The 22,400-nt window shown below is 54.4% G+C and overlaps 3 protein-coding genes across 6 annotated transcripts; 2 read left to right on the top strand and 1 right to left on the bottom strand.

Annotated features, from left to right (window-relative positions):
* The first annotated feature begins 3,270 nt into the window (after nucleotides 1-3,270).
* Nucleotides 3,271-5,336, top strand: NR2C2AP (nuclear receptor 2C2 associated protein). The gene is made up of 5 exons (XM_059160614.1): nucleotides 3,271-3,595; nucleotides 3,765-3,855; nucleotides 4,088-4,193; nucleotides 4,269-4,337; nucleotides 4,612-5,336. The coding sequence occupies exons 1-5, from the start codon at nucleotides 3,558-3,560 to the stop codon at nucleotides 4,725-4,727; spliced, it is 420 nt and encodes a 139-aa protein (XP_059016597.1). The 5' UTR covers nucleotides 3,271-3,557; the 3' UTR covers nucleotides 4,728-5,336.
* On the bottom strand, nucleotides 4,789-10,593 carry RFXANK (regulatory factor X associated ankyrin containing protein). Of its 2 annotated transcripts, none has more exons than XM_059160613.1 (10): nucleotides 10,492-10,593; nucleotides 9,639-10,243; nucleotides 8,999-9,193; nucleotides 7,649-7,732; nucleotides 7,445-7,510; nucleotides 7,135-7,235; nucleotides 6,838-6,963; nucleotides 6,408-6,474; nucleotides 5,949-6,029; nucleotides 4,789-5,009 (listed from the first exon to the last, which is right to left on the bottom strand). In XM_059160613.1, the coding sequence occupies exons 3-10, from the start codon at nucleotides 9,183-9,185 to the stop codon at nucleotides 4,939-4,941; spliced, it is 783 nt and encodes a 260-aa protein (XP_059016596.1). In that variant the 5' UTR covers nucleotides 9,186-9,193; nucleotides 9,639-10,243; nucleotides 10,492-10,593; the 3' UTR covers nucleotides 4,789-4,938. The 2 variants fall into 2 exon arrangements, with proteins under 2 accessions (XP_059016596.1, XP_059016595.1); XM_059160612.1 differs by having other exon boundaries at nucleotides 10,452-10,545.
* BORCS8 (BLOC-1 related complex subunit 8) lies at nucleotides 10,585-21,067 on the top strand. Of its 3 annotated transcripts, none has more exons than XM_059160618.1 (6): nucleotides 10,585-10,689; nucleotides 13,599-13,711; nucleotides 14,189-14,253; nucleotides 18,112-18,222; nucleotides 19,515-19,590; nucleotides 19,947-21,067. In XM_059160618.1, the coding sequence occupies exons 1-5, from the start codon at nucleotides 10,653-10,655 to the stop codon at nucleotides 19,546-19,548; spliced, it is 360 nt and encodes a 119-aa protein (XP_059016601.1). In that variant the 5' UTR covers nucleotides 10,585-10,652; the 3' UTR covers nucleotides 19,549-19,590; nucleotides 19,947-21,067. The 3 variants fall into 3 exon arrangements, with proteins under 3 accessions (XP_059016601.1, XP_059016598.1, XP_059016600.1); XM_059160615.1 differs by having other exon boundaries at nucleotides 19,943-21,067; XM_059160617.1 differs by having other exon boundaries at nucleotides 19,829-21,067.
* Nucleotides 21,068-22,400: the final 1,333 nt, after the last annotated feature.

The following is a 22,400-nucleotide window of genomic DNA, read 5'->3' as shown; positions in this document are numbered from 1 at the left end:
TACCCCCATGTCCCCCTGGCCAGTGCCAGGACTGAGCTTAGAGGGGCTGGCCTGCGGCCCAGGGGAGGTGGGAGGGGCGGGCTGTTGCTGGGGGCTTGAATGAGGCAACCTTGCCTGGGAATCTGCTGGGCTCAAAGAACTATTTATAGGCCTGCACTGGGATTGGGTGATCCACCCCCGCCAGCCCTGAGTGCCTTCTCTGTACCCCCACACTGGGGCCCAGGCCAGGGGCTGGAGCGAAGTTGGGGGAGGAAACAGGCGAGGAGGCTGGTGGGCAAGAGCAGGAGCCAGGAGTTCGGAGCTTCTGGGAGAGCTGGTTCTCAGGGGTGGACAGTACTCCAACGTGCTTCTTAACATACCCAAGGTGACACAGAATTGACACAAGCAGTCCCGTTCACATGTGTCACACAATGTCACCAACAAACCCTTAACCCACATCACATCCCAGACACACTGTGACAGCACGGGTGGGTTATATAGAACCACATGAGACAAGGCCGCATATATGTCACACCAACCATGTACGACCTCATTTGGTCACACGCAAGTCACTTGTGTTACACAACCAAACTCATAGCTGCGATCCCAGCCACACCTCTAGCCCCTTCACGCTCAAATACACGCGTCGCCGTTCATACCTACTGCCCCTTTGCCTTGCCGGCAGCCACCAAGGCCCACATTTGTCCCACATCGCTCACCTCTAACCCTGTTTATAGACAAGGGTGCACCTCCAGACAGCCAGCACCCAACGAAAATCCCTGGGCCCCCCTGGTACCTGCACAGAGATCCATCTCAGAGCCCAGCCAATCATGCTCACCATTCAACACACCCGGCCACCCCCTCCCACTCCTACTGTCACCTCCACTTCTCCAGGCTCCCAGGTTCCCAGGCTCGCACCTCACTAGGACTGACAAGTCCAGCCGGCAGCTAGTGTGCATGTCTCTTCTAAGGTGGGCCTTGTCCGGACCAGGCAGACCCTGGCAGATAAGTCACACCTGGACCTGCCCCACTGGGACCTGCTGGCCTGGGAACGGTCACCCTCACCCCCACAGACTCTAGGCTGGGGCCTTAAAGCAATCATTACACTTATCCCCCAGGGGGAAACCAAGGCTTGAAGCTTTCTGAAGACCTTTTCCTACCCAGCTCTGCTGTGACAAACACATGGGAAGTTGGACCTGTTTTTTTTTTTTTTTTTTTTTTGCAACGGGTGGGGCTGTATCCCCAGAGAGAGACCTTGCTGACCCAAACTGGCTGTGTGACTTCAGCAAATACCTGATCCTCTCTGAGCCTGTTTCCTCTCTTGACAAACACAAAACCCAATCCAGGGGGAAAAGACCTCCAGAGCCAGACAGGTTTGAATCTTGGTCCCCCTGGAGGACCTTAGCCAAATGACTTTGCTTTTCTGTGCCTCAGTTTCCCTCGGTGAACTGGAGTGGCAGCTCCTGGCTCTTCCAGAGCTTCCTCAGCCCCAACCTCTGGGTGAGGAGGGAGGGAGTGGCTAGTTTCTTCGCACCAGGCAAATGAATGGGCCACTTTTGGCTGCCCTGCTGGGAGCTTAGAGCTTAGAGCTGCTAATTCCCTGGAGAAACAGGAGGTTCTTTCATGCCCAGGCGCCAGTGGGGTGAGGAGGCGGGAAGAGGGTACTGAGCTGGCCTCATCCCAATGGGCAAGGTGGCTCCATGCCAAGACCAAGAATGGTGTGCAGGGCCCTAGGGCCATGCATATCCTCCCTGGGAGCTATTGGCTGTATCCTCAGCTGTAAAATGGAGGTGATATGGACCCGTACAGAAGGTTTAATGAAACAGTGGATGGAGACAGAATGTGACTTCAAGTCAAACACAGGATGGGCTGGCCATCTTTGTTATGTGTCAGCCCATAGAATCCACTGAATTCTCCAGCAGTCCTATAAATAGAATTCCCTCCATTTTACAGATGAGAAAATCGAGGTTCAGAGAGGTCAGCATAGTTGTCCAAGATCACATGGCCAGTGAGTGAGTGACCCACCCAAGATTCGAACCAAATCTGGACGCTCCAGGGTCCATGCTCTTCCCACCTTCCTCTGGGTATAAGGAGGTCTATTCTGCCACCCGCAGTCTTGGCCCCAGCCCTGAGACAAAGAGATCCAGGTCTAGATGGCACCAGGCCATGACTGAATGCAGGAAGTCCTGGCAGGCAGTGGCTGATGGGGCGGCTCTTCCGCTGGTGCCCCAGTTTCCCAGCCAGCCCCCTCTCCTGGAGTGGGCTTGGGACGATGCTAGCAGGATGCCAAGAGAACCATTCCCCTAGCCCTTGAAGAAAGGGGCTGGATTCTAGATCATTCAGCTAAAGCCAGGAACCTGCAGCCTCCTGCCAATGGCTGATCTGTCTCAGAACCTTCCATTCATGCAGCAGGGACAGTGTCCTGCCTTTTCCCAAACACCTTCAGGCCCAGGATCTTGCTCCATATATTTTATCTAAAATCATGGTCTTTCACCCAACCGGGCCTTTAGTTATGCTGCTCTCCCGCCTGGACAAATCTAACCCCATTTTTCTTACCCTGATAAATTCCTGCCCACCCATTAAAGTACAGACACAATATCTCCTCTCCCAGAAAGCCCTCCCTCCAGGTAGAACCCCTGGTCTCCCAGCCCTATTCTCTTTCTTGTTCAGCCCTCGCCACATGAGTCTGGGGGTGAGTGTGTCTAGCTCCCCAGCACCACCCAGCACAGAGCTGAGCAGTAGGGAGCAAGTCATTTAGTAAATCAGTGAACCAAATATTTAGCATTTGTGCAATCTGGTTTCGCAAACCCCTGTTCATCCTTCAAAACCCACTTCACATGCCCCGCTCCATGAAGCCTGTCCCAGGCAGCATTTACTGGAAAGAAAGATTTGGAGGCTAAGCCTGTGTTCCATCTGAAACACGGGAGGTTGATGAAGACTCCCTGCACAGGCAACATCGTGGTCTCTTTCTCGGCTCTTCCTTTGGTCCCTGGGAGGCAGTGAGGTGCGAGGCAGCCTTAGCAGTTACAGAATGGATTTGGCAGACCTCCCCGGGTAGGGAGACATCATTATAGTAAGTCTCTCAGACTCCAAAACCAGTGCTCTATACCCACAGGCACCAGAGACTGCGAGCCCCACACACTCAGCACACAGTGTTTTAGATGCCCGCCTTCTTCCTCCAGCTCCAACGGAAACTTAATCGGGGGATGGTAACCCTTTAAGAGGCGGGCACGGAGGGGCGGGGCTCAGATTACGTCCTGCCCCGGGAGCGCAGGCTGGGCGGGTCTGAGTCACACTGCGCCTGCGCGGTGTCCTCGTGGTTCCGGGTCTCGCTTTGGTTCTCCGAGCTGTTTGCCGAGAAACGGAGGCTCCGAGCCTGAGCAACCTCCCGAAACCCACATGAAACCTGTTTCCCTTCCTTAACCCTGCTGTGAAACTCTGGCCTCGGGTCACTGGCAATTTCTTTGAAACCCTTGCAGAATCGGGTGTGAAGGTCGTGCCGCCGTGGCTGCGTTGGCGCCGGGATTCGCACACCGGCTGAAGTCAGCTCTGAGACTGCGAGGCTTTGTGGAGTCGAGATGACCCACTCTTTGGTTTGTCCAGAGACAGTGAGCAGGTGAGAACCTAGGGTTGGGGCAGCGGCGGGCGTGGCCCTTGAGTCCAGCGTTGACCGAGCTGGGTCCGCCGGGGAAAGCTGGAGGGGTGAGGAGGGGGCGGGCCCCTTAGTGGGCGGGGCCTCGGTGCCGCGTTCAGTCCCTCATTTCTCTGGTATTCTGTGCCTCCAGGGTAAGTTCAGTGCTGAATCGCGACACCCGGCAGTTTGGAAAGAAGCATCTGTTCGACCAGAATGAGGAGACGTGCTGGAACTCGGACCAGGTGAGGCACCTCTTCCTGGGGACTCCACCCCTCCCGTGAATCAGATTCACGGAGAACTAAGGAGCACTTGAGAACTAAGGAGCACTCCTGCTGGGGAGTCAGGCTGGCCAAGGAGGGAAGGTGTGCCAACGCTCCGCCCCCCACCCCACCCCACCCTAGACTGTGTGAATGGGACGGGAATAGCAGGGCTCTGAGCAAGTGATTGTGAGCCTGTTTCCCTGTCTCCTTCCAGGGCCCCTCCCAGTGGGTGATACTAGAGTTTCCCCAGCGCATCCGTGTCTCCCAGCTGCAGATCCAGTTCCAGGGGGGCTTCTCCAGTCGCCGGGGCCACCTGGAAGGTACTGGAAGGCTCTGGAAGGTGGGGGTTTGGGAGGGACACCCCAGCCTCACACCTACCCCTTTCTCTGCTGCAGGTTCCCAGGGAAGTGAGGCTCTTAGCAAGATTGTGGACTTTTATCCCGAGGACAACAACTCCCTTCAGATATCCTGCCTGGGCCTCTGGGGTGGCAAGGTGGGGGGATGGGAGGTGGTCTGTGCTTCTGAAAGCTATGGACCCTGGTGTATGACCTTGAGTAAGTGGGTTCTGGGCCTCCACTGCTTCATCTGTAAAATGAGCTGGTGGTACCCTGTTCTGTGTGAGAGCTTCAGAGGGGCTCAGAATGTGCTGGGTCATGTGGCACACTGGTCATGTCTACGCTGGGCCTGACAGATGGGAAATGATGAGCTACCTATCTCCCTTGACTGCTTGTGCTCACACCTTCCCTGTGCCAGCTGCCGAGGTGGACCAGCTGAAGGTGACCCTTGAGGACGCCACTGACTTTTTTGGCCGAGTTGTCATCTACCACCTGCGGGTGCTAGGGGAGAGGGTGTGAGATCCCTGGGTAGCTGACTCCTCCAGGAGGCCCCTGGGGAAGCACAGTAAAGCCCTTCAAGTTACGCACACAGAAGGTTTATTGGTTCCTCTTGGGAAGGATCCCCTCCCGCTGTCCGTCCAGGAGCTGCCTTTGAAGCCAGTTCTGGGTTTCCCCAGCTCTGGGTCAACTATTTTGTTCCCTGAGTATCTGAGTGCCCAGCAGGCAGTCTTCACTCAGGATCTGCGGGCACCAGGTTGCTCTGGAAGAGTTTGAGGATGTGGTTCTCGATAACCTGTTGCACTGGAAACAGGACAGGGGAGATGTGGCCCATAAGTCCAGTGGAGGCTGCAGAGGCACCAGCCAAATTATGCACTTTCCTGGAGGATGAACTGGGTTTTCCCACCGTGAGAACTGCACCTGCCTCTCAGGGAACAAACAGGGATCTCCAAACCCTGGGACATGGATGGAGGATCTACTTCATACATGGGGAAATCCACACTCTTCTTCACAGAGTACAGCTGGGAAAACTGAGGCACCCAAGCCAGGAAACTCAACTTCCCCATGGTTTGTAGAAATGCACTTTGGGATGCTTTTTAGGGTCATAAAAATAATCTTTACCAAACAAAATTGGTGACTTGTGACTTGTACTAAAGGATGAGAAGGACCATGAGGAATGATTTCTGTCCCAAATGGGATAAATCTCAAAGGAATCCCTCATTGACCCCAAGGGGTTGGTTCTGTTAGGCTCTCTCCATTTTGGAGATGGGGAAGCTGAAGGGGGAAGTAGAAAATCAAACTGGGGTCTGCCTATGGTCCTGCTCACACCCACCTCCTGCCATGGAGAGGGTTGGCCTCGGTGAGCCTGTGCCTTGTGGCCCAGCCCCTCCTTGATATTCTCATCCTGCCAGGCCTCTGCATGTACTGTTCCTCCAGCCAGGACACCATCCTCCCACCTGTCAGGCCTTCAGGCAGCCCTCCCCGCCTCCCACCTATCATGGGGCTGGGCCAGGGCTTCCTGTGGGCCTCCCAGCGCCTGTGTGTATCCCATGATGAACCCAGTCGCTGACCCATGTCAGCCTCCTGCACGTGCCCAGGCCAGGTACACAGTGGCACTAAATGTTTGCTAACATGAATGCTCTCACTGCTAGCATCTGACATAACTAAGAGAGATGTCCTGTGTACCCCTTCACGGTCATCCTGCCTACAGCACACTGTTACCACCCCATGTCTCAGGCTGACCTTTCCGATATCCTAGGGCTACGGCAAGATCCATTGGGGTATAGCCAGAGTCAGCCTCAGTGGTGAGATCAGCTCCTCGGGCTGCAAAGCAAAGCAGGTGGTACGAGAAGGCGGGGGTACCGGGAGCCCAGAATGGGGCATGGCGACTTGGGAAGTCCAGGGATCCCTCACAGGACAGCCACAGGCCTGCTGTTTGCCCATGTGGGCCTGGATGAGAACCTGGGCTCTCCGAAGAATGTGGCCAACAGCATCCCCACCTCCAGGGCCCCTGAGGCACAGAGGGTATGGATAGTTCAACCTGGTCAGCCAGACCCCCATACTATCCCACCATCTCCTGTTCCCAAATCAGTCCCCTGGGAAAAGCAGATCATGATCACTCATTCCAAGGGCTGTTCAATCAGCTTGGACCCCTCCCTGGACCTCAGGATTCCTGTGGGGCCAGCTGTTACTCCCACTTACCCAGCAAGGCTTCTACGCACTTCACATGGTTCCCACGCACGGCGTACAGCAGTGGTGTCCCTCCATTCTGTCAAGGACAAGGGCAACCAACATTCTGTCTTTTCCAGTTTTGCACAACACCCCCAACCCTCTAATTTAATGTGGTTCCTCCTCCTACTCATCACCTGGTCTAATTCCTCCCTTTGGGTCTCAGCTTAGATACCCCTTCTTCCAGGAAGCCCTCCTTGACTTCCCTTGGCTATATAGGCTACCTCTGAGCTCTTGGAGTTGCCTGTGTGTCTGCTATTACAGTGTTATTCACTGTAATTCAGCTGACTGTTTACGTGTTGTCTTCCTTCCCCCCGAACTAGGAGCTCTGCGAGGTCATGGATGGGTCTGTCTTGTGTTCTGAACACCTAGAACAGGTCTGGTACCCTGCAAGGTGCCTCACCCAGTCGTAGATGTTGATGTCCACATCACGCTCGAGTAGCAGCCCTACGATGTCTGTGTAGCCTCCCATGCTGGCCAGTGACAGGGCACTTTCCCGCTCCTTGGCCAGGATGTGGGGGTCAGCACCCTGCAGTGGTGGTAGCGGGGAGCAGAGGGAGTGGTGATGGGATGGGTGGGGGCATACCCTGGAATCCTGGAGTACCTATCTCAGCCCCATCTTACAGACAGGGCACCAGCAGACTCGGACCCCAGCCCACCCTCCAGTCTCTGGGAAGCCCTGAGCTGGGCTGGGACGCACCCACTCGAGCAAGAAGCGGACAGTCTCGATTTCTCCAAAGGCAGAGGCCCAGATGAGGGGGGTGAAGCCATGCTCGTCCGGCTTGTTGATGAGGTTGTCGCCTGGCAGGAGGGGGGTGGTACCACTGGGATGCACCCCTGCCCACTCTCCCTAGTTTGGCGGGAGCAGGGACAGGGCGGGTGGCTGGGGTCAGATGGGAGTGGGAGTTACACATGTGGACACTCAGGTCCTTTCAGTACCCACATGCCTACCCCAGCACATGTGGTCAAGACGGGTATAGACACACCAGCGGACTCATGTGGACACACACCTTTCCTCAGATGTTCCTTCAGCTGGCTCAGCTCCCCTTGGGCTGCGAGCTGGTGGATGGACAGGGCTAGGGGCCAGAGAGAGGCAGAGTCCTCACCCGTCCTGTCCCCACTCCGTGCCTCCGTTTACCCAACCCGAAGTTGCTCCCCTCAGCCCCCACTATTCCTACTACTTAGGGAGGCTGAGGGACTACAGGCCCACTTACAGTCCAGGGTGGCCGGCAGGGCAGAAACCTCATTCCCCCGTTGCCGGTTGGTGAGGGTTGTGGAATGCTTTAGGGAGCTGCTGCCTGGAACAGAGAGGAAGGGCCTCAGTTTTCAGCTACCAAAGACAGTGCCCCACACCATTGTTCACTCACTCTGCCCTCCTGGATACCCAGATGAGCCTTTCTCCTCTCCACCTGGTGATGTTCTGGGCAGATGAGACAGTCCCTGCCCTCAAGGAGGGGACAGAATAGAAAAATAGGTGTTCAGGAGCTATGAAAAAGAGAAGAAAACAGAAAGAGGGGAGGGCAGGGGGTGAGTCCCTTTTAGACAAGGTGGTCAGGGAAGGCCACTCCGAGGATGGGATACCAATGGAGAGCTTGGTCAGTTGAAGAAACCAGTGCTGGGAAGAGGTGGGAGAAGCAGGGACCAAGGCCCCAAGAGGTACTGAATTCGATGTGTTCAAGGATTCCAGTCCAAAGAAGTCCTTGGGTCCTCCACAGGGTCAACAGAATCACCATCTGTCCCAGCAATTCCACTTCTAGGTATCTACCCCTAAGAGTTGAAATCAATGGCTCAGACAAAAACTTGTACACCAATGTGTACAGCAACGGTAGTCACGATCGCCCAAAGAGGAGCAACCCTAGTGTCCATCAGTGGGTGAACGGATAAACAGAATGTGGTCTGGAACGGACTGTTATCAGGTCAGAAAAAGGAATGAAGCACTGACATGCTGTAATGCGAACGAACCTCAAAAACCATCATGCTGAGGGCTTCCTGGCTGGCTCGGTTGGAGGAGCACGTGACTCTTGATCTCGGGCTCGTGGGTTCGAGCCCCAGGTAGAGATTAGATAAACAAGACTTAAAACAGAAAACCATCATGCTGAGCAAAAGAAGTGAGACACAAATGACATGTATGATTCATTTATATGAAATGTCCAGAACAGGCAAATCCCTAGAGACAGAAAGTAGATTAGTGGTTGAAGAAGGAAGGGGAGGAGGGATGGAGGGTGACTACTAATGGGAATAGGGTTTCCTTTTGGGGTGATGGAAATGGTCTGTAACAAGAGATAGAGGGGGGATTATCCACACTGTGAAAGTACTTACTACCACTGAATTGTTTGCAAGTCTCCTTAAAATAGTAACTTTTATGTTACGTGGATTTAAGCATCATATATACATATATATTCATGTATGTGTATGCGTCTATGTACATATAAAAGCAATCTCTCACTGGGTGGAGAGAGAAGACACATGCTAGGTAGAGAAACACAAAGACAGAGGTCCTATCTGGGGCCTGACATTCCACTGTCCTAGAGGCGGAAGGAGTCCAGGGGAAATATCCCACCTACCCTGAGGTGAGGAGGCACCAGCGTCTGGTTCAGGATTCCCGGGCTCCAGAGTGCAGGGGAAAAGACTGAGCACTACAGTGTCTGAGCCATCAGGAGCCTCATCCCCAGGATCTTCAGGGTCCCCAAATTCGGGGACAGGAAGCTGCTGGGTCCCACCGAGGTCTTCTGCAGGCTGGGTGGGCTCCATGGGGGAAGCTGGAAGAAGCATCAAAAGGGGAGAGAACAATACTTATCAACAACTCCTATTGAGTAGGCACCTACAGCATACCCAGCCTTGCACAGTGAGGGTGGCTACACTCCTTTCAGGTCCACTCCTCCATCCTACCCCCAACCAGGACACATATAACATGCCTAACTTAAAATGGGGTCAACTCTCTGGGTCCGAATCCCTCCACTTATAGGCCCGGGCACATGATTTAACTTATCTGAGCCTCAGTTTCCTCAATAAAATAGGGAAGTGATGTCAAAATCATGCTTGTAAACAGCTAAGCTGGGGGCCTGACACACGAGCAGAGCTTAATAAACATTCCCTGTAGTTATTTGGGGGGGGGTGTCCCCGGAACGAGTGAGTGTTCAACAAAGATGTGATTGGTCCCATCCCCACCGGCCCCTCCCAAACAGATCCAAGAGGTCCACTCACCTCTAACGAGCCTCCTCTGTCACCTCACGCCGCAAGGCCGGGTCCCCCAAAACTTGGGGGCCCAATTCACAAACTTTTCTCCTCCAACTGATACAGGAGGGAGCAAGCTAGAGCCTGGACCCTCAACGTCCCCGTTTCTTCTGCCGGGACAGGGAGCAACTTGATACACGACCGCTACCCCCACCCCAGAGTTCCCCCACTGCGCCTGCGCACCCTGCCTCCCCAAAAGTGCCTAAAGGCGAGAGCAGAAGCTGCTTCTGGCCCTTTAAGGCTCAAGGGAGGGGCGTGGTTTCCGCTGGGGGCCCGAGCACTGCTGTCGCACTTGCGCGTTCTTGCTCCGGCAACTCCGGAGGGAGCCCGGCCGGGTCAGGAGGGATGGGTGGAGCCTCAGAGGGCTCCGAGGATTTCATTGCGCCTGTCTTCCGTCACTCTTTCCCAGCTCCGCCCACAGGTTTTTCCGGAGCTCGTCTCTAGGCTCCAGTTGAGGCCGGATGGGTGGGGCTTTCTCCGGTCGGATGGCGGTGGGCGGGGAGCAGTCGGGGCGTCAGGGATTTAAAGGGGCGACACACCGTTGCACCCGTCCACAACAATGCCCTCCTTGCGTCCTGGGGGCTTACGAGCATTTGTAAGAATCTAATGGCAGCAGAAGGGGTACAGAAAGACCGTTTACACAGCCCGAAGTGGGCAATGTCTGGAGCGTTTCCCCAATCCGTCTGCCCCCGGAAAAGGGAATTCGGGAAGGGAGGGTACCCTTGCCTCTCCCTGTCTGGGTGTCCCTTCTGGAGCTTCAGGGGGTTTCCGCCCCTTCCTCACCCGCCCACCGGTGTGCCTCCTTCCCCAGTCTCTCACTCACGGCTTCTTTCCAGCCTGGTTACAGAGAGGAGTGGGGAAGGCGGGCCAATTGACACTGGAACTAGAATGGCATAGCGTTTGGTTTCACGGGGTGGGAGGTTTAAGTATTCTTCCCCAGCGCCCGATTTCCGCTTCCGGTCTTCGGAACGGTCCGTGGTAGCTATGGAGGAACCGGAGATGCAGCTCAAGGGAAAGAAAGGTGGTGCGGAGCACTGGGCTGGGCAGCAGGGGGACCCGACAGAGGGAAGAAGGGGGCAGTGGCTTGGAGGGAGCATGCAGGGGAACTGATTGAACGACCATTTAACCCTGGCTTGGCCGATGACTAGTTTTAAAACCTTTAGAAAGTCTCCGTCCCTCGGTCTTGTCATCTGTAAAATGGGGTGTATAGCAGTCTTTCCTGGCCCCGCATAGGTTTGTTGTGAGAATTAAGTGACCTGGTATTTGTAATGCATTGGAAGAACGCCTGGGACTTGGCAGTCGTGCGTATTATTCCCGAATGCATTTACGCTTTTGTCTAGCTTTACATTAAAATATTTGTGAGTCACGCGTTTACAAATTACCAAGTGCCAAAAACGATTTTTTTTTTTTAAAGATTTTATTTATTTGTCAGAGAGAGAGCGAGCGAGAGCGAGCACAGGCAGAGTGGAAGGCAGAGTCAGAGGGAGAAGCAGGCTCCCCGCGGAGCAAGGAGCCCGATGTGGGACTCGATCCCAGGACGCTGGGATCATGACCTGAGCCGAAGGCAGCTGCTTAACCAACTGAGCCACCCAGGCGTCCCCAAAAACGATTTTTTAAATAAATATTTTATTTATTTATTTGACAGAGAGAGATCACAAGTAGGCAGAGAGGGAGGCAGAGAGAGGAGGAAGCAGGCTCCCTGCTGAGCAGAGAGCCCAGATGTGGGGCTTGATCCCAGGACCCCGGGACCATGACCCAAGCCGAAGGCAGAGGCTATAACCCACTGAGCCACACAGGCGCCCCGCCAAAAACGATTTTTAAATCACAAAGGTTTTTGGTATTTTCTTACACCCTTTTTATTTTTAATTTTTTAAAAGATTTTATTTATTTATTTGACAGATTACAAGTAGGCAGAGAGGCAGGCAGAGAGAGGGGGAAGCAGGCTCTGAGCAGAGAGCCGGATGCAGTGCTGGATCCCGACCCTGAGATCATGACCCCAGCCGAAGGCAGTCTTACCCCATTGAGCCACCCAGGCGCCCCTACACACGTTTGTTTTCTAATTAATTATTTAGATGGCACAAGTACATTTCATTTGCAAGGACACCGAAGGGTAAGCTGTTCTCATTTTCAAAACGAGGAGGACTAGGAAGATTTCAAAAGGAGGATTCCAAGTTTGGAGATGGCAGGATGGGCTGTGCCCTTCTGAGGGCAGTAGTGAGCTAGAGGGACTGTCACTAGCCAGACTCATGCAGAGCCTTCCCTGACTGTGCCCCTCAACCCCCATCAGGGTTCTCTCTCATCTACAGCCCTATGCTGGTCAATAGCAAGGGGCCCATCTGTGTAACAAACCTCAAGGTGGGTGCTATTATTCCATTTTACAGATGAGGAAACAGGCTCAGAGAAGCCCCTGCCCTCCACTCCAGAGTCCAAGCTTTGATTTTTTTTTTTTTTTGTAAACATATAACCTAATAAAGAATGAGAATTTAAGTGTAAGAAAATGAGCAAGTGCTGAGGTTGAGAATGAGGTGGAAGGGCCATCAGATTAAGCTTGCTGATCAGGGAAGACCGTGCCCAGAAGGTGACATTTGATCTGACACAGAAGGGGTGAAAAGAGGTCAGTGAGGGAAAGGCAGGTCAGTGGCAGAACAGCAGATGCAGAGGCGCCGAGGTGGCAAAGTGTTCAGAGCTGTGCAGCAATACAGCAACTCCTGGTCACACAGTATTTGTGGGTATTTAATTTAACTGAAATTAGGTAAAATTTAAACTTCATAGGGTGAGCACCACGTAATGTATAGAATTATTCAATCACTGCATTAGTACACCTGAAACTAATATAAAACTGTATGTGATCTATACTGGAATTAAAATGTAAAAAAATAATAAAATAAGATTCAGTTTGTGAGTCATATTAGCCACATTTCAAGTGCTTAGTAGCCATATGTGCCTAGTGGCTACATTATTGGACAATTATAGATTATAGAACCTTTCTGTCATCTCTGAAAGTTCTTTTGGGACAGTCCTGGCAGTGTTCAAGGAACACTTTGTGTTCTGGGAGGCCGTTGTGCCATGGGTGGAGGGTGGGGAGGGCAGGGAGGCAACAGCAGGCAGAATATACAGAGCCTTATGGATCATGGTAAGTTGGGTGATTTTCTGCTGTGGCGGATGGGAGCCATGGGAGGATTTCAGACAAGGGAGGGAAAGACTTGATATGGTCATTAGATGCTCACTCCATCTGTTGTGTGGAGATCAGACTGTTGGCAGAGGGGGAGCTGGGAGACCAGGGAGGAGCTGACTGAACCTGGTATCCAAGTGGGAGGTGGCCAAACCCAGACCAGTGGGTGTGGTGTAGTGTAAGAAGGGATGAGGGAAGGGGGCAACAGGATAGGGAGGAAGCTGAGCAAGGAGTGCTGTCAGGTAAAATTCTCAGCCTGATCCTTCAGGAGGACTCAGAAGGATGAGGTATACATTGTCCCAGCAGAAGGCATGGGGCATGATTTAATACCCTTTCATGGTCAGTCATGACTGAAGGCCATCCAGGGATCTGAGCATCCAGGCATTTTCAGATGCAGTAACTGGTGGGTTCCTCGAAGAAGAATCTCAGATTCGTTTCTTGGGATACAAGGAAGGTGAGGGGGTCCAAGTGGACAGAAGCAGGCTCGGGAGGGGAAGGATCGTGAGTGCCCCGATGGGTTAGCATCATGATTAATTGAGGCCGTTTTGTGACCATCTCCTTCCACCTATCCCTGGGGCCACAGGTGACCCAGCTCCTGGACAGTCCCTGCTCTAACTGGATTCATGAATTAAGCAGTCAAGAGTCTTACGCATTGTCTCCTTGTGTCTCCCTACCCTTCCCCTTGTTCTGCCACCACCACCCCCACCCCCCGCCCCGGCCCCATCAACTCCTACCCCAACTGTCGATTCCCGATCCAGTCACAGACAAGTTCACTGAGAGCGTCTATGTCCTGGCCAACGAGCCGTCCGTGGCCCTATACCGGCTGCAGGAGCACGTGCGCCGCTCTCTGCCCGAGCTGGCCCAGCATAAGGTGAGCCCCAGTTGCTCCTGTCCCTGTCCTCCCTGAGAGTCCTCATGAGCTGAGACCTGCTCTGTGGAGCAGGGGCTGTTGGCTGTGGGGGCGGAGTCAAGGCTGGGACACCGGCAAGGAGGCAGAGGGTCACTGAGACAGGTTGGGGCCTTGGGTGGACAGACTTAGAAGAAGAGGGCAGCAGGATGTGCATTAGTTGTGACCTGTGTGGTGAGAAGGGAGGAGGCAGCTGCACGTGGACCCAAAGGAAAGGTGTGCTGGGCAGAGGGAACAGCCAGAGCAAAGGCCCCGAAGCACGGTAGCCAGGTGTTCACAGAAAGCCCAGACTGGTGGGGCAGGGGATCTGTAGGAGGAAAGATCGGGATGGAGGGGGCTGGTCTCTGTGGCCATGGTGATGGGTGATCAGGCGCTCCATCCCAGAGAACTAGGAGGATGGAGGTGGGAGCCCGCTTATTAACAGCTTCCCATCCCCCACAGGCCGACATGCAACGGTGGGAGGAGCAGAGCCAGGGAGCCATTTACACAGTGGAGTATGCCTGCAGGTGAGCGAGGTGGCCTCCCCACTCCCCGGCTGGTCCCACTGTGCCCCGGGGTCAGCTCTTGGGCATTCAGGCACATCACAGCTACCCGCCCAGTGAATCTTGCCCTGTTGAATGCACCTGAGTTGGGGCATGTGCAGGCCGGCTTACCCGGCCACACAGCAGATTCCAGCCCAGGCAGGTTCCTCTCACTATCGCCCCAATCCACATGTGCCTCAGACAGGCTGCTTCGGGAGTCCCTCCCCATGTGGCACAGGGTGGTAATGGTTTCAGGGAGGTGCTACCTGGGCCAGGGAGCCAAGGCCTCAAGGGGTATTTCCCTGCCACAGCCAGGACCACAGACTGGCTAGTGGAGTGAGCAGCAGCTTGGGGGGAGAGCCAAAGCACAAATATGGCTGTTTATTTTTAAATTTTTATTTTTATTTACTTATTTTTTAAAGATTTCCTTATTTATTTGAGAGAGAAAGCACAAGTGGGGATGGGGGGCAGGTGGAAAGGGAAAAACAGGTTCCCTGCTGAGCAGGGAGCGCAGTAGGGGGCTTGGTGCCAGGACTCTGGGATCATGACCTGAGCTGAAGGCAGATGCTTAGCAGACTGAGCCACCCAGGCACCCCTTAAATTTTTATTTCTTTCCAATTTTTTTTTTTAAAACTTCTAAGTAGGCTCCACACCCAGTGTGGGGCTTGAACTCACAACCCTGAGATCAAGAGCCCCAGGTTCCACTTAGTGAGCCAGCAAGGCGCTCCTCCAGTTTTTTTTACTGTGTAACATACACAAAATGTGTCACCTCGACCATTTTTAAGTGTACAGTTCAGTGGTATTAAATACATTGATAATGCTGTGCAGCTGTCCCCACCGTCCATTTCCAGAATTTTTTTCATCTTGCAAATCTGAAACTCCTCGTTCAACCCTAACTCCCCTTCCCCTCTCTCCTAGGCCCTGGCCCCCACCATTCGTTTCCTGGTTATGAATCTGGCCATTCGAGGGACCTCACATAAATAGAACCTTCCAGGATTTGTCTTTTCATGTCCTCTCCTGTCCCTCCATGTGCTGTCCCCCGGGTCTACCCATGTGACAGCCTGAGTCAGAATGTCCTTCCTCTTGAAGGCCAAGTGCCATCCCACTGCGTGGAGGCACCACGTCGTCGGCGTCTGGCAGTGGACTTCCGGGTGGCGCCCATGCTCTAGCTTCTGTGGAGAGCGCTGCTGTGAACGTGGGTGGACCACTGAATCTCATTCTTCCTATTTTGTGTTTAGCTTTGGCTAAATCTTCAGATCCCTGCCCCCTTCCCAAGGGAAGGATGTGTGAGAGAGCCAAAACCAGCAGGCAGCGTTCCTTGTCATCCTTGCTCCTTTGCAGGTCTCGCCTCCCGCTCTTCTGTTGGTTCCCCTGAATATGTGTAATGGCCTGGCTCGTTCTGTCTGCCTCGGGAGCCCGGCAGTTTTGTTTAGAAGTGCTGCTTGTCCCTTGTGCTGGCTAAGTCATTTTGGTGGAGGCCAGAAATCCCAGCCGTTCTCATCTGTGGCACCACGGGCTTGGCCTGCCTGTTCCTGTTGTGTGGGCGAGGGCTCCTTGACAGGCAGTCCTGCTGCCAGGGGCACTGAGCTGTGTGTTCTGCCATTAGCAGCCTGGACTCCTCCGCTGGGACAGAAGGCAGCCCAGACAGATGGCATCTTCTTGAGGCTGATGGCCTCAAACACCCTCCTTGATTAGCTCAAGGAAGAGTAGTAAAGAAGTAGAGGACTTTCTCTCTCACAGCTGCCAGACAGCTGCCAGACCGCTCCTGGACAGCCGCGAGGAGGAACACATCAGAATCTGTACTTTGTCCCGGTTCTTCTAGCCGCCCCATCTAGCACAGGAGTCTGGGCTGTGGGGGACTGTTCACACTCAGATTTTAATGCAGCAAAATGAAATAAAAGATTCAGCCCTTCTGTCTCACATAATCATATTTTAACTGCTTAGCAGCCAAGTCAGTGGATAAAGATGTTCCAGAAAGTTCCACCGGGCCATGCTGAGCTAGACAGGAGGCTGGAGTACTCTGAGTGCTTCTCTTGAGGGAGAGGCAAATTTCTGTCTGCTAAGAAACCAGGTTTCCTTTTAGGGACGTGAAAGAGCCCTTATCTTCTAGTTGTTCAGAATGCTTTACACAGTGTTAACGGTGTGAAATTTAAAGTTACTGAATTGGGGTAAACTATTCCATAGGGAACTTAACAGTGGAAAGTTTTTTATCAAGGTGGGCAAATCCTAGAGCTGACCGCGTTTGGTGGTGCTAAGATGAGCAAGCTAACAGCGGGTATTGGCCAAGGCTCCTCCCCTCTCCCCCAGACCCCCCTTCACCCCTGCCACCCCCCACCCCACCCCTGGCTTTGATCTCTTGGCCATTTTCCAGCAGATTCCTGACTGATAACAAGTGGGAGTGATTTCTTTGTCTTTAATAGAAGAGCTTTAAAAAGACACTTTTCATTGTTCCTGCAGCTGTTATGCTGGTGACTTGCTGGCATCAGCAAGGCCCTGAGTGGCCTGGTAAATATTTTCTGCAGTACTTTCAGAAGGGCCACTTTCCTTAGACATTCCTCAGTGTGGTACCAACATGAGGTTAGCACAGCTTTGCCATAGTGCCCTCCCACCCCCATTTGGTGGTGAATTATTCTAGTTCCCTCCAGACTCAACCTCCAGAGCTTTTCATAGTTGAGTTGATAAAGCTTTCTTCAGAGGCAGGAATAGATTATCTGAGAGGAAAGCCAGGATGTCTTTGAGGCCATCTTTACAGGCTTATAGCTTCTTCAAAACATTAGGTGATCTGGGGTGGCTGGGGGGCTCGGTTGGGGGGCTCATTCGGTTAAGCATCTCCCTTTGGCTCAGGCCATGATCCTGGGATCTTGGGATCGAGCCCCGAGTCAGGCTCTTTGCTCAATGGGAGCCTGCATCTCTCTCTCCCTCTGCCATTCCCCCTACTTGTGTGCTCGCTCTCTCTCTCAAGCGTGTGCGCTCTTTCTCTCAAATAAATAAAATCTTGGGGCACCTGGGTGGCTCAGTGGGTTAAAGCCTCTGCCTTCGGCTCAGGTCGTGATCCCGGGGTCCAGGGATCGAGCCCCGCGTCGGGCTCTCTGCTCAGCAGGGAGCCTGCTTCCTCCTCTCTCTCTGGCTGCCTCTCTGCCTATCTCTGTGAAATAAATAAATAAAATCTTTAAAATAAATAAATAAATAAATAAATAAATAAAATCTTCAGCCAAACAAACGAAACCATGAGGTGACCTGGCAGCAGGCATGTAAAAGGTGCATCTCGGGGCACCTGGCTGCCTCCGTCGGAAGAGCATGCGACCTTTGATCTCAGGGTCATGAGTTTGAGCCCCATGCTGGGTGTAGAGAGGACTTAAATGAATAAATAAATAAGAATTTAAAAGTTGCTTCTAGGGGCGCCTGGGTGGCTCAGTGGGTTAAGCCGCTGCCTTCAGATCGGGTCATGGTCTCAGAGTCCTGGGATCGAGTCCCATGTCGGGCTCTCTGCTCGGCGGGGAGCCTGCTTCCTCCTCTCTCTCTCTGCCTGCCTCTCCATCTACTTGTGATTTCTCTCTGTCAAATAAATAAATAAAATCTTAAAAAAAAAAAAAAGAATTTAAAAGTTGCTTCTAGCCATCATGTGTTCTATTGGATGGATGCCATCTACGCAGGGCAAGGAAATTGAAACTTGAAGGCCACGATGAGCCCTCGGGGAGGAGGTGCCTGAATCCGCAGGGTACTTGCTGGCCCTGAGCCCGTGTGGGCCCCCAACGAGCCTCTGGTAGGGAGGATACATGGGCAGGCCTGGGACGGGGAGGGTAAGGCAAGTGTGGCACTGACCGGTCCGTCCTCCCGTTTCAGCGCCGTGAAGAACCTGGTGGACAGCAGCCTCTACTTCCGCAGCGTGGAGGGTCTTCTCAAACAGGCCATCAGCATCCGGGACCACATGAACGCCACTGCGCAGGGCCACAGGTAGCTCCGGGGACCGCCCGCTCCTGCTGCCCTCAGCCTCCTCGCTGTGAGGACCTTTGCTGCTCAGCCGGGAACTGCCGCTTCTCGCTCCGCTCCTCCGACAGCTCCTTTTCCTCATCTCACGGTGTCTGGTGGCTTCCTCCTGTCCTTCGGCATCTGTAGCAGGGACCATTCAGCCACTCAGCTCCTAGTCCTGAGCTCTGCTGTGGGCCCGGCCCCGGCTGGGGATGGGGGACACGGCAGTGACCAACACTGCGTGCTCGTGGTCTCACAGGGAGGCACACAGCGACTGTGTAAACACAGAACAGATGAGAGCACTTCACATGCCTGCAGGAAGGAAAGGGAGGTGGGAGCAGAGGCCTGCACACTGTGCAGAGGTGCAGTGGGGAGGGTGCTCCAGTTTTGACAGGGGTGAGGCCAGAGGCCCTGGGGCTGGTGTTGGAGGAAGGGCTAGGAGGTGGGTGTGGCTAGGAGGTAGGTGTGGCTGCCCACCTTGGGGTGGGCAGGGGCCCCGGAGCTGAAGGAGGCTTCAGACCCGGGACCAGATGGCCTCAAGTCCTTGCGCCCTGGAAAGAGTTTTTGTTTTCATTGTCATTTTAACATAATAAACATGCATTTGAACCCCCGGGCATGTGCCGTGAGCTGGAGCTCGACTTTGAGGTGTGTCTGGCCCTTGCAGTTTGGGGCTCCGGCGTGCCTGTCCCCCACCAGACATTTAGAAAGAAAGAAGGAAAAAATCTGCATCACTGTTGCTGAGAACTGAGACACAAGAATTGTCAAAAACAAAAAAGCCCCGAGGATGTGTGAGAAGGGGCTTGCGGCTCTGAGTTAGTCCCACGTGCCTGTCTCTGGATTCCTTCTGCTGCAGGGCAGTGACAGCCGTCCAGATGAATGTACTGTGTGGTGTTACACACGGCACCCTGGACACAGTAGGGCTGCAGAGGGCCATGGCTCTTGACTCTTCACTCATGGTCCGCTGAGTGCTTTCGAAGGCCTTGCTTGTGCCTGCCGCTCTGAAGATGCAGGTGCTTCCGAAAGAGGCCGGAGCCACTGAGGTGCTGCTGCCGCTTCCCTGAGCAGGCCCTGTGGCTTTGAAGGGCCCGGGCCTGCGTGAGTCCCCGCCATGACCTCTGAAGTCGGTGGCTGGGCCCGTGGTTACAGAGGGTTCCCTGAAGGCTGTGGCCGGGGTCTTAGGGGACTAGAGGGTGACCCAGGCCCATCTCCAGCCTGACTGAGCAGGCCCAAGGGGCTCTGACCTTGGCCTCAGGGGCGCTGCACATGTTTTGTTCCAGCCCTGAGGAACCACCCCTGCCCTCCTCAGCCTGATCCCAGAAGAGACTTGGAGGTGCTTCGGCCCCTCTGACTCAGGTCAGTGACAAGTGGGGTTGTGAGCCTCTGTCCTCCGTGTTCTGAACTAATCCACCCTGTCTGTGTCCCAGAAGGGACCCGCTTGTCTAACCGCTGGGGCTTTCTCCCTGGGGCCGGTAGGATGCTTTCCTCAGTGCGAGGCTTCAGGGTCGTAGGAACCTTGAGGCCTTCGCTGCTCCGGACGTCATCAGCCTTTCTCCCTCATGCCCTTTCTGCCATCTTCCTGTCCCTTCTCCAGACCACAGGCCCTGTCTCCACCCCACAACACACCTGCCAAGACAGAAAGGGGTTCCCATGTTTCTCCTAGCCTGCCACATGCCAGCTGTCTGCTTTACTCATGCTGTTCCCTCAGGCAGAGCCCAGCATGGCCGTTACCCACCCAGCTCAGGAATCTCTGCTCCACTGCCGACCTGCTGTGTGACCCTGAGGAGGTCCCTCCCCTCTCTGGTCTCTGCTGTTCCCTTCTGTCAGAGTGGTTCATCAGGCAGCAGAGGGCGCTGCTGCCCAGTGCCGTGTGTTGTAGCCGTCAGCTGCTGCTGCGTGACAAGCTATTCCAGAGCTTAGTGGCCGACACACCAGTCATCTGGCTGCTCACAGTTCTGCAGCGTGGGCTGGGTCTGCTGGGCAGTTTGGCGGGGCTTAGCCAGAGGCCACCATCTGGCACTCTCAGAGTTCGATGGGGCTGCCCAGTCAGAGGTGGCTTTGCTCACACGTCTGAACATCGACCAGTGCTATCAGCTGTTGGGGCTCCAGTTCTCCTGTGCCCAGCCTCCCTGGCAGGCCTGCCCAGGCTTCTCTGGAGACCAGGTGCCAAGAGGGCAACCCCAGTGTACCTGTGTTCATCCAGCATCTTCTTGCTTCCCCTTGTGAATGTCCTATTAGTCAAGGCCAGCTGCATGCTATTCTTTGCCCATGGAGGACAGACCCCGGCAGATGGGAGGCCTCTGAGGGACTTTCTAGCCCTCAACTCTGTATCTCTTAAATCCCTGCTCATTTGATAGCCACAGTGATGGCACACTGGGCTTCAGAGGCCCTCTTGGAGGGTTGGGGAGGCATGGGTGCAACAGGGCCTTCCCAGCCCCTGAGCAACAGCCCCTTCCCAGACCTAAGAGGCAGCAGAGCTCATGCCTGTGCAGTCAGAGTACTCAATGAACGCCTGCTGTGTGCCAGGTTTAGCTCTCTGTCTGGGGGTACTGAGGACTTCTGCAGGCTGTGGGATCGCCTATGGGGCATCTGGGAGGGCCTGGAGCCAGAGGGGCTGCCCAGAGGCTCAGCAGCCCACCCAGGGCCCTGCACCAGGTGCCCGCCAGCCCTGGGTTCACACATCACCTTCTCTCTCCCCTCCCATCTCTTTGCCCCGGTGCCCCTCCCCCACCATCCAGCCTCAAGGCTACTGCCCTTCCGACAGCCCGTGTCACCTGCCATCCCTCTGCTGCTGCAGACCTTTCTGAATAAAATGCTCTGTGGCTCCTCCTGATCCTGCCTGGTCCCTGCAGACCCTGGTCCCTTCCTCTTCGAGTTGCTGCCCATTGTCCCTCACAGAGCCTGCCATCCCCACTTTTCCCCCAGCACCGCTCCCCACAGGGTGGTTCGTGACCTTTATAGCATCAAGTTCTAGTCTCCCCTGGCCTCTGACTTCACCTGCCTTTCCAGTCCTGGGCCTGTAGGCACGGTTCCCTTTTACAGAAGAGGAAACAGGCTCCAGACAGGTGAGACGCGGTCACTGCCGTTGACCAGAAGAGGGAGTCATATCCAGACCATCCAAGCCCTGGGTTTCACTTCTCCCAGTCCCACCCAAGCTCCTGCCTCAGGTGCTGTCTCATCCGGGTGGCCGTGCAGCCCTGAGGGTCTCCCACCTCTCCCTAACCCTCGCCCTTCAGCCCAACTAGAGCTGGGCCTCTGGACACAAGTCTGGGATCTGGCAGGGACTAAAAACCAAGCAAGTGTGGCCAGCACATTCCTCTTCTGCCCAGAGCCTCTGGGGGCCCTCTGTGAATGTCTAGAGACAAGGCTTTGCTGCTCCTCGACTTCTACCTGCCCCCCATCAATCAGGGACACGGTCATGGCCACAGGCCTGCAGACCAATAACTGCCATCCTGTTAAACCTGATCAACCACCCACTGTGCCTGGCACCATGCTGGGGCTTTTGGAAGGCTCATCTTTTCATCCTTCATCCTCAGGCAGCCCTGTAAGGCAGGTGTCACCCACAAGTAAAAATGGAAAAAGAGCCTTCCAGAGGTGGCATGAGCTGTACAAGGTCAGTGGACTCCAGTCTGGCTTAGTCCCAGCCCTGTCTCAGATGCTGTGTGACCTGGACCCCAGACCTGGGCCTCTCTGATCCTCCCTTTCTCCACCTGGACAAGGAAAACTGGCTTGGACCTTCTCTGCAGGCTGAGGCGGACATTTGTGTGCCTGCATGCGTGGCCCACATTCTGTCTTGAGCAGAAACGCCTACCCCAGACTCAGGCCATATGGCAAAGCCACCTTCAATTACAGGGGTGGCCGTGGGACACTGGCCTGGCCAATCAGAGCCTCCATCTCCCAGGTCACTGTGATGGGGTGGACATGAGCGTGTGACCCGGTGAGCGGTCTTACCCAGGAATTTTGCTGGGAAGCATGGGAAAGTCACTATCTTTCGTGAGGGTCGTTGAGCTAGGCAGATGGCAGACCAAGAACACTCATGGGGTCTTGGACCCAGCTGTACCCGACACTAGCAAAACTTGATTCTTCAGTTTCATTAGTCTGCAACTTACCATATTCGCCAAAATTGCTCCGAGTCCATTTCTGCTGACTACAGAAGAGCCCACACT

The sequence above is a fragment of the Mustela lutreola genome, chromosome 2, assembly GCF_030435805.1.
Source record: "Mustela lutreola isolate mMusLut2 chromosome 2, mMusLut2.pri, whole genome shotgun sequence".
Lineage (NCBI taxonomy): Eukaryota > Metazoa > Chordata > Mammalia > Carnivora > Mustelidae > Mustela > Mustela lutreola.
Note: the sequence above shows the minus strand (reverse complement) of the source record. Positions and strands in the feature narration are given on the sequence as shown.

What these genes read in the sequence shown, in the direction of transcription:
- RFXANK (XM_059160613.1), bottom strand. Translation starts at nt 9,185, where the DNA reads ATGGAGCCCACCCAGCCTGCAGAAGACCTCGGTGGGACCCAGCAGCTT. An exon ending in TGGTGCCTCCTCACCTCAGG is followed by an intron (nt 7,733 to 8,998) that starts GTAGGTGGGATA and finishes TCTCTGTTCCAG; the next exon opens with GCAGCAGCTCCCTAAAGCAT. An exon ending in GTGCGTAGAAGCCTTGCTGG is followed by an intron (nt 6,030 to 6,407) that starts GTAAGTGGGAGT and finishes TTTGCTTTGCAG; the next exon opens with CCCGAGGAGCTGATCTCACC.
- NR2C2AP (XM_059160614.1), top strand. Translation starts at nt 3,558, where the DNA reads ATGACCCACTCTTTGGTTTGTCCAGAGACAGTGAGCAG. An exon ending in CGTGCTGGAACTCGGACCAG is followed by an intron (nt 3,856 to 4,087) that starts GTGAGGCACCTC and finishes GTCTCCTTCCAG; the next exon opens with GGCCCCTCCCAGTGGGTGAT. An exon ending in TCGCCGGGGCCACCTGGAAG is followed by an intron (nt 4,194 to 4,268) that starts GTACTGGAAGGC and finishes TCTCTGCTGCAG; the next exon opens with GTTCCCAGGGAAGTGAGGCT.
- BORCS8 (XM_059160618.1), top strand. Translation starts at nt 10,653, where the DNA reads ATGGAGGAACCGGAGATGCAGCTCAAGGGAAAGAAAG. An exon ending in GCAGCTCAAGGGAAAGAAAG is followed by an intron (nt 10,690 to 13,598) that starts GTGGTGCGGAGC and finishes TTCCCGATCCAG; the next exon opens with TCACAGACAAGTTCACTGAG. An exon ending in ACAGTGGAGTATGCCTGCAG is followed by an intron (nt 14,254 to 18,111) that starts GTGAGCGAGGTG and finishes CTCCCGTTTCAG; the next exon opens with CGCCGTGAAGAACCTGGTGG.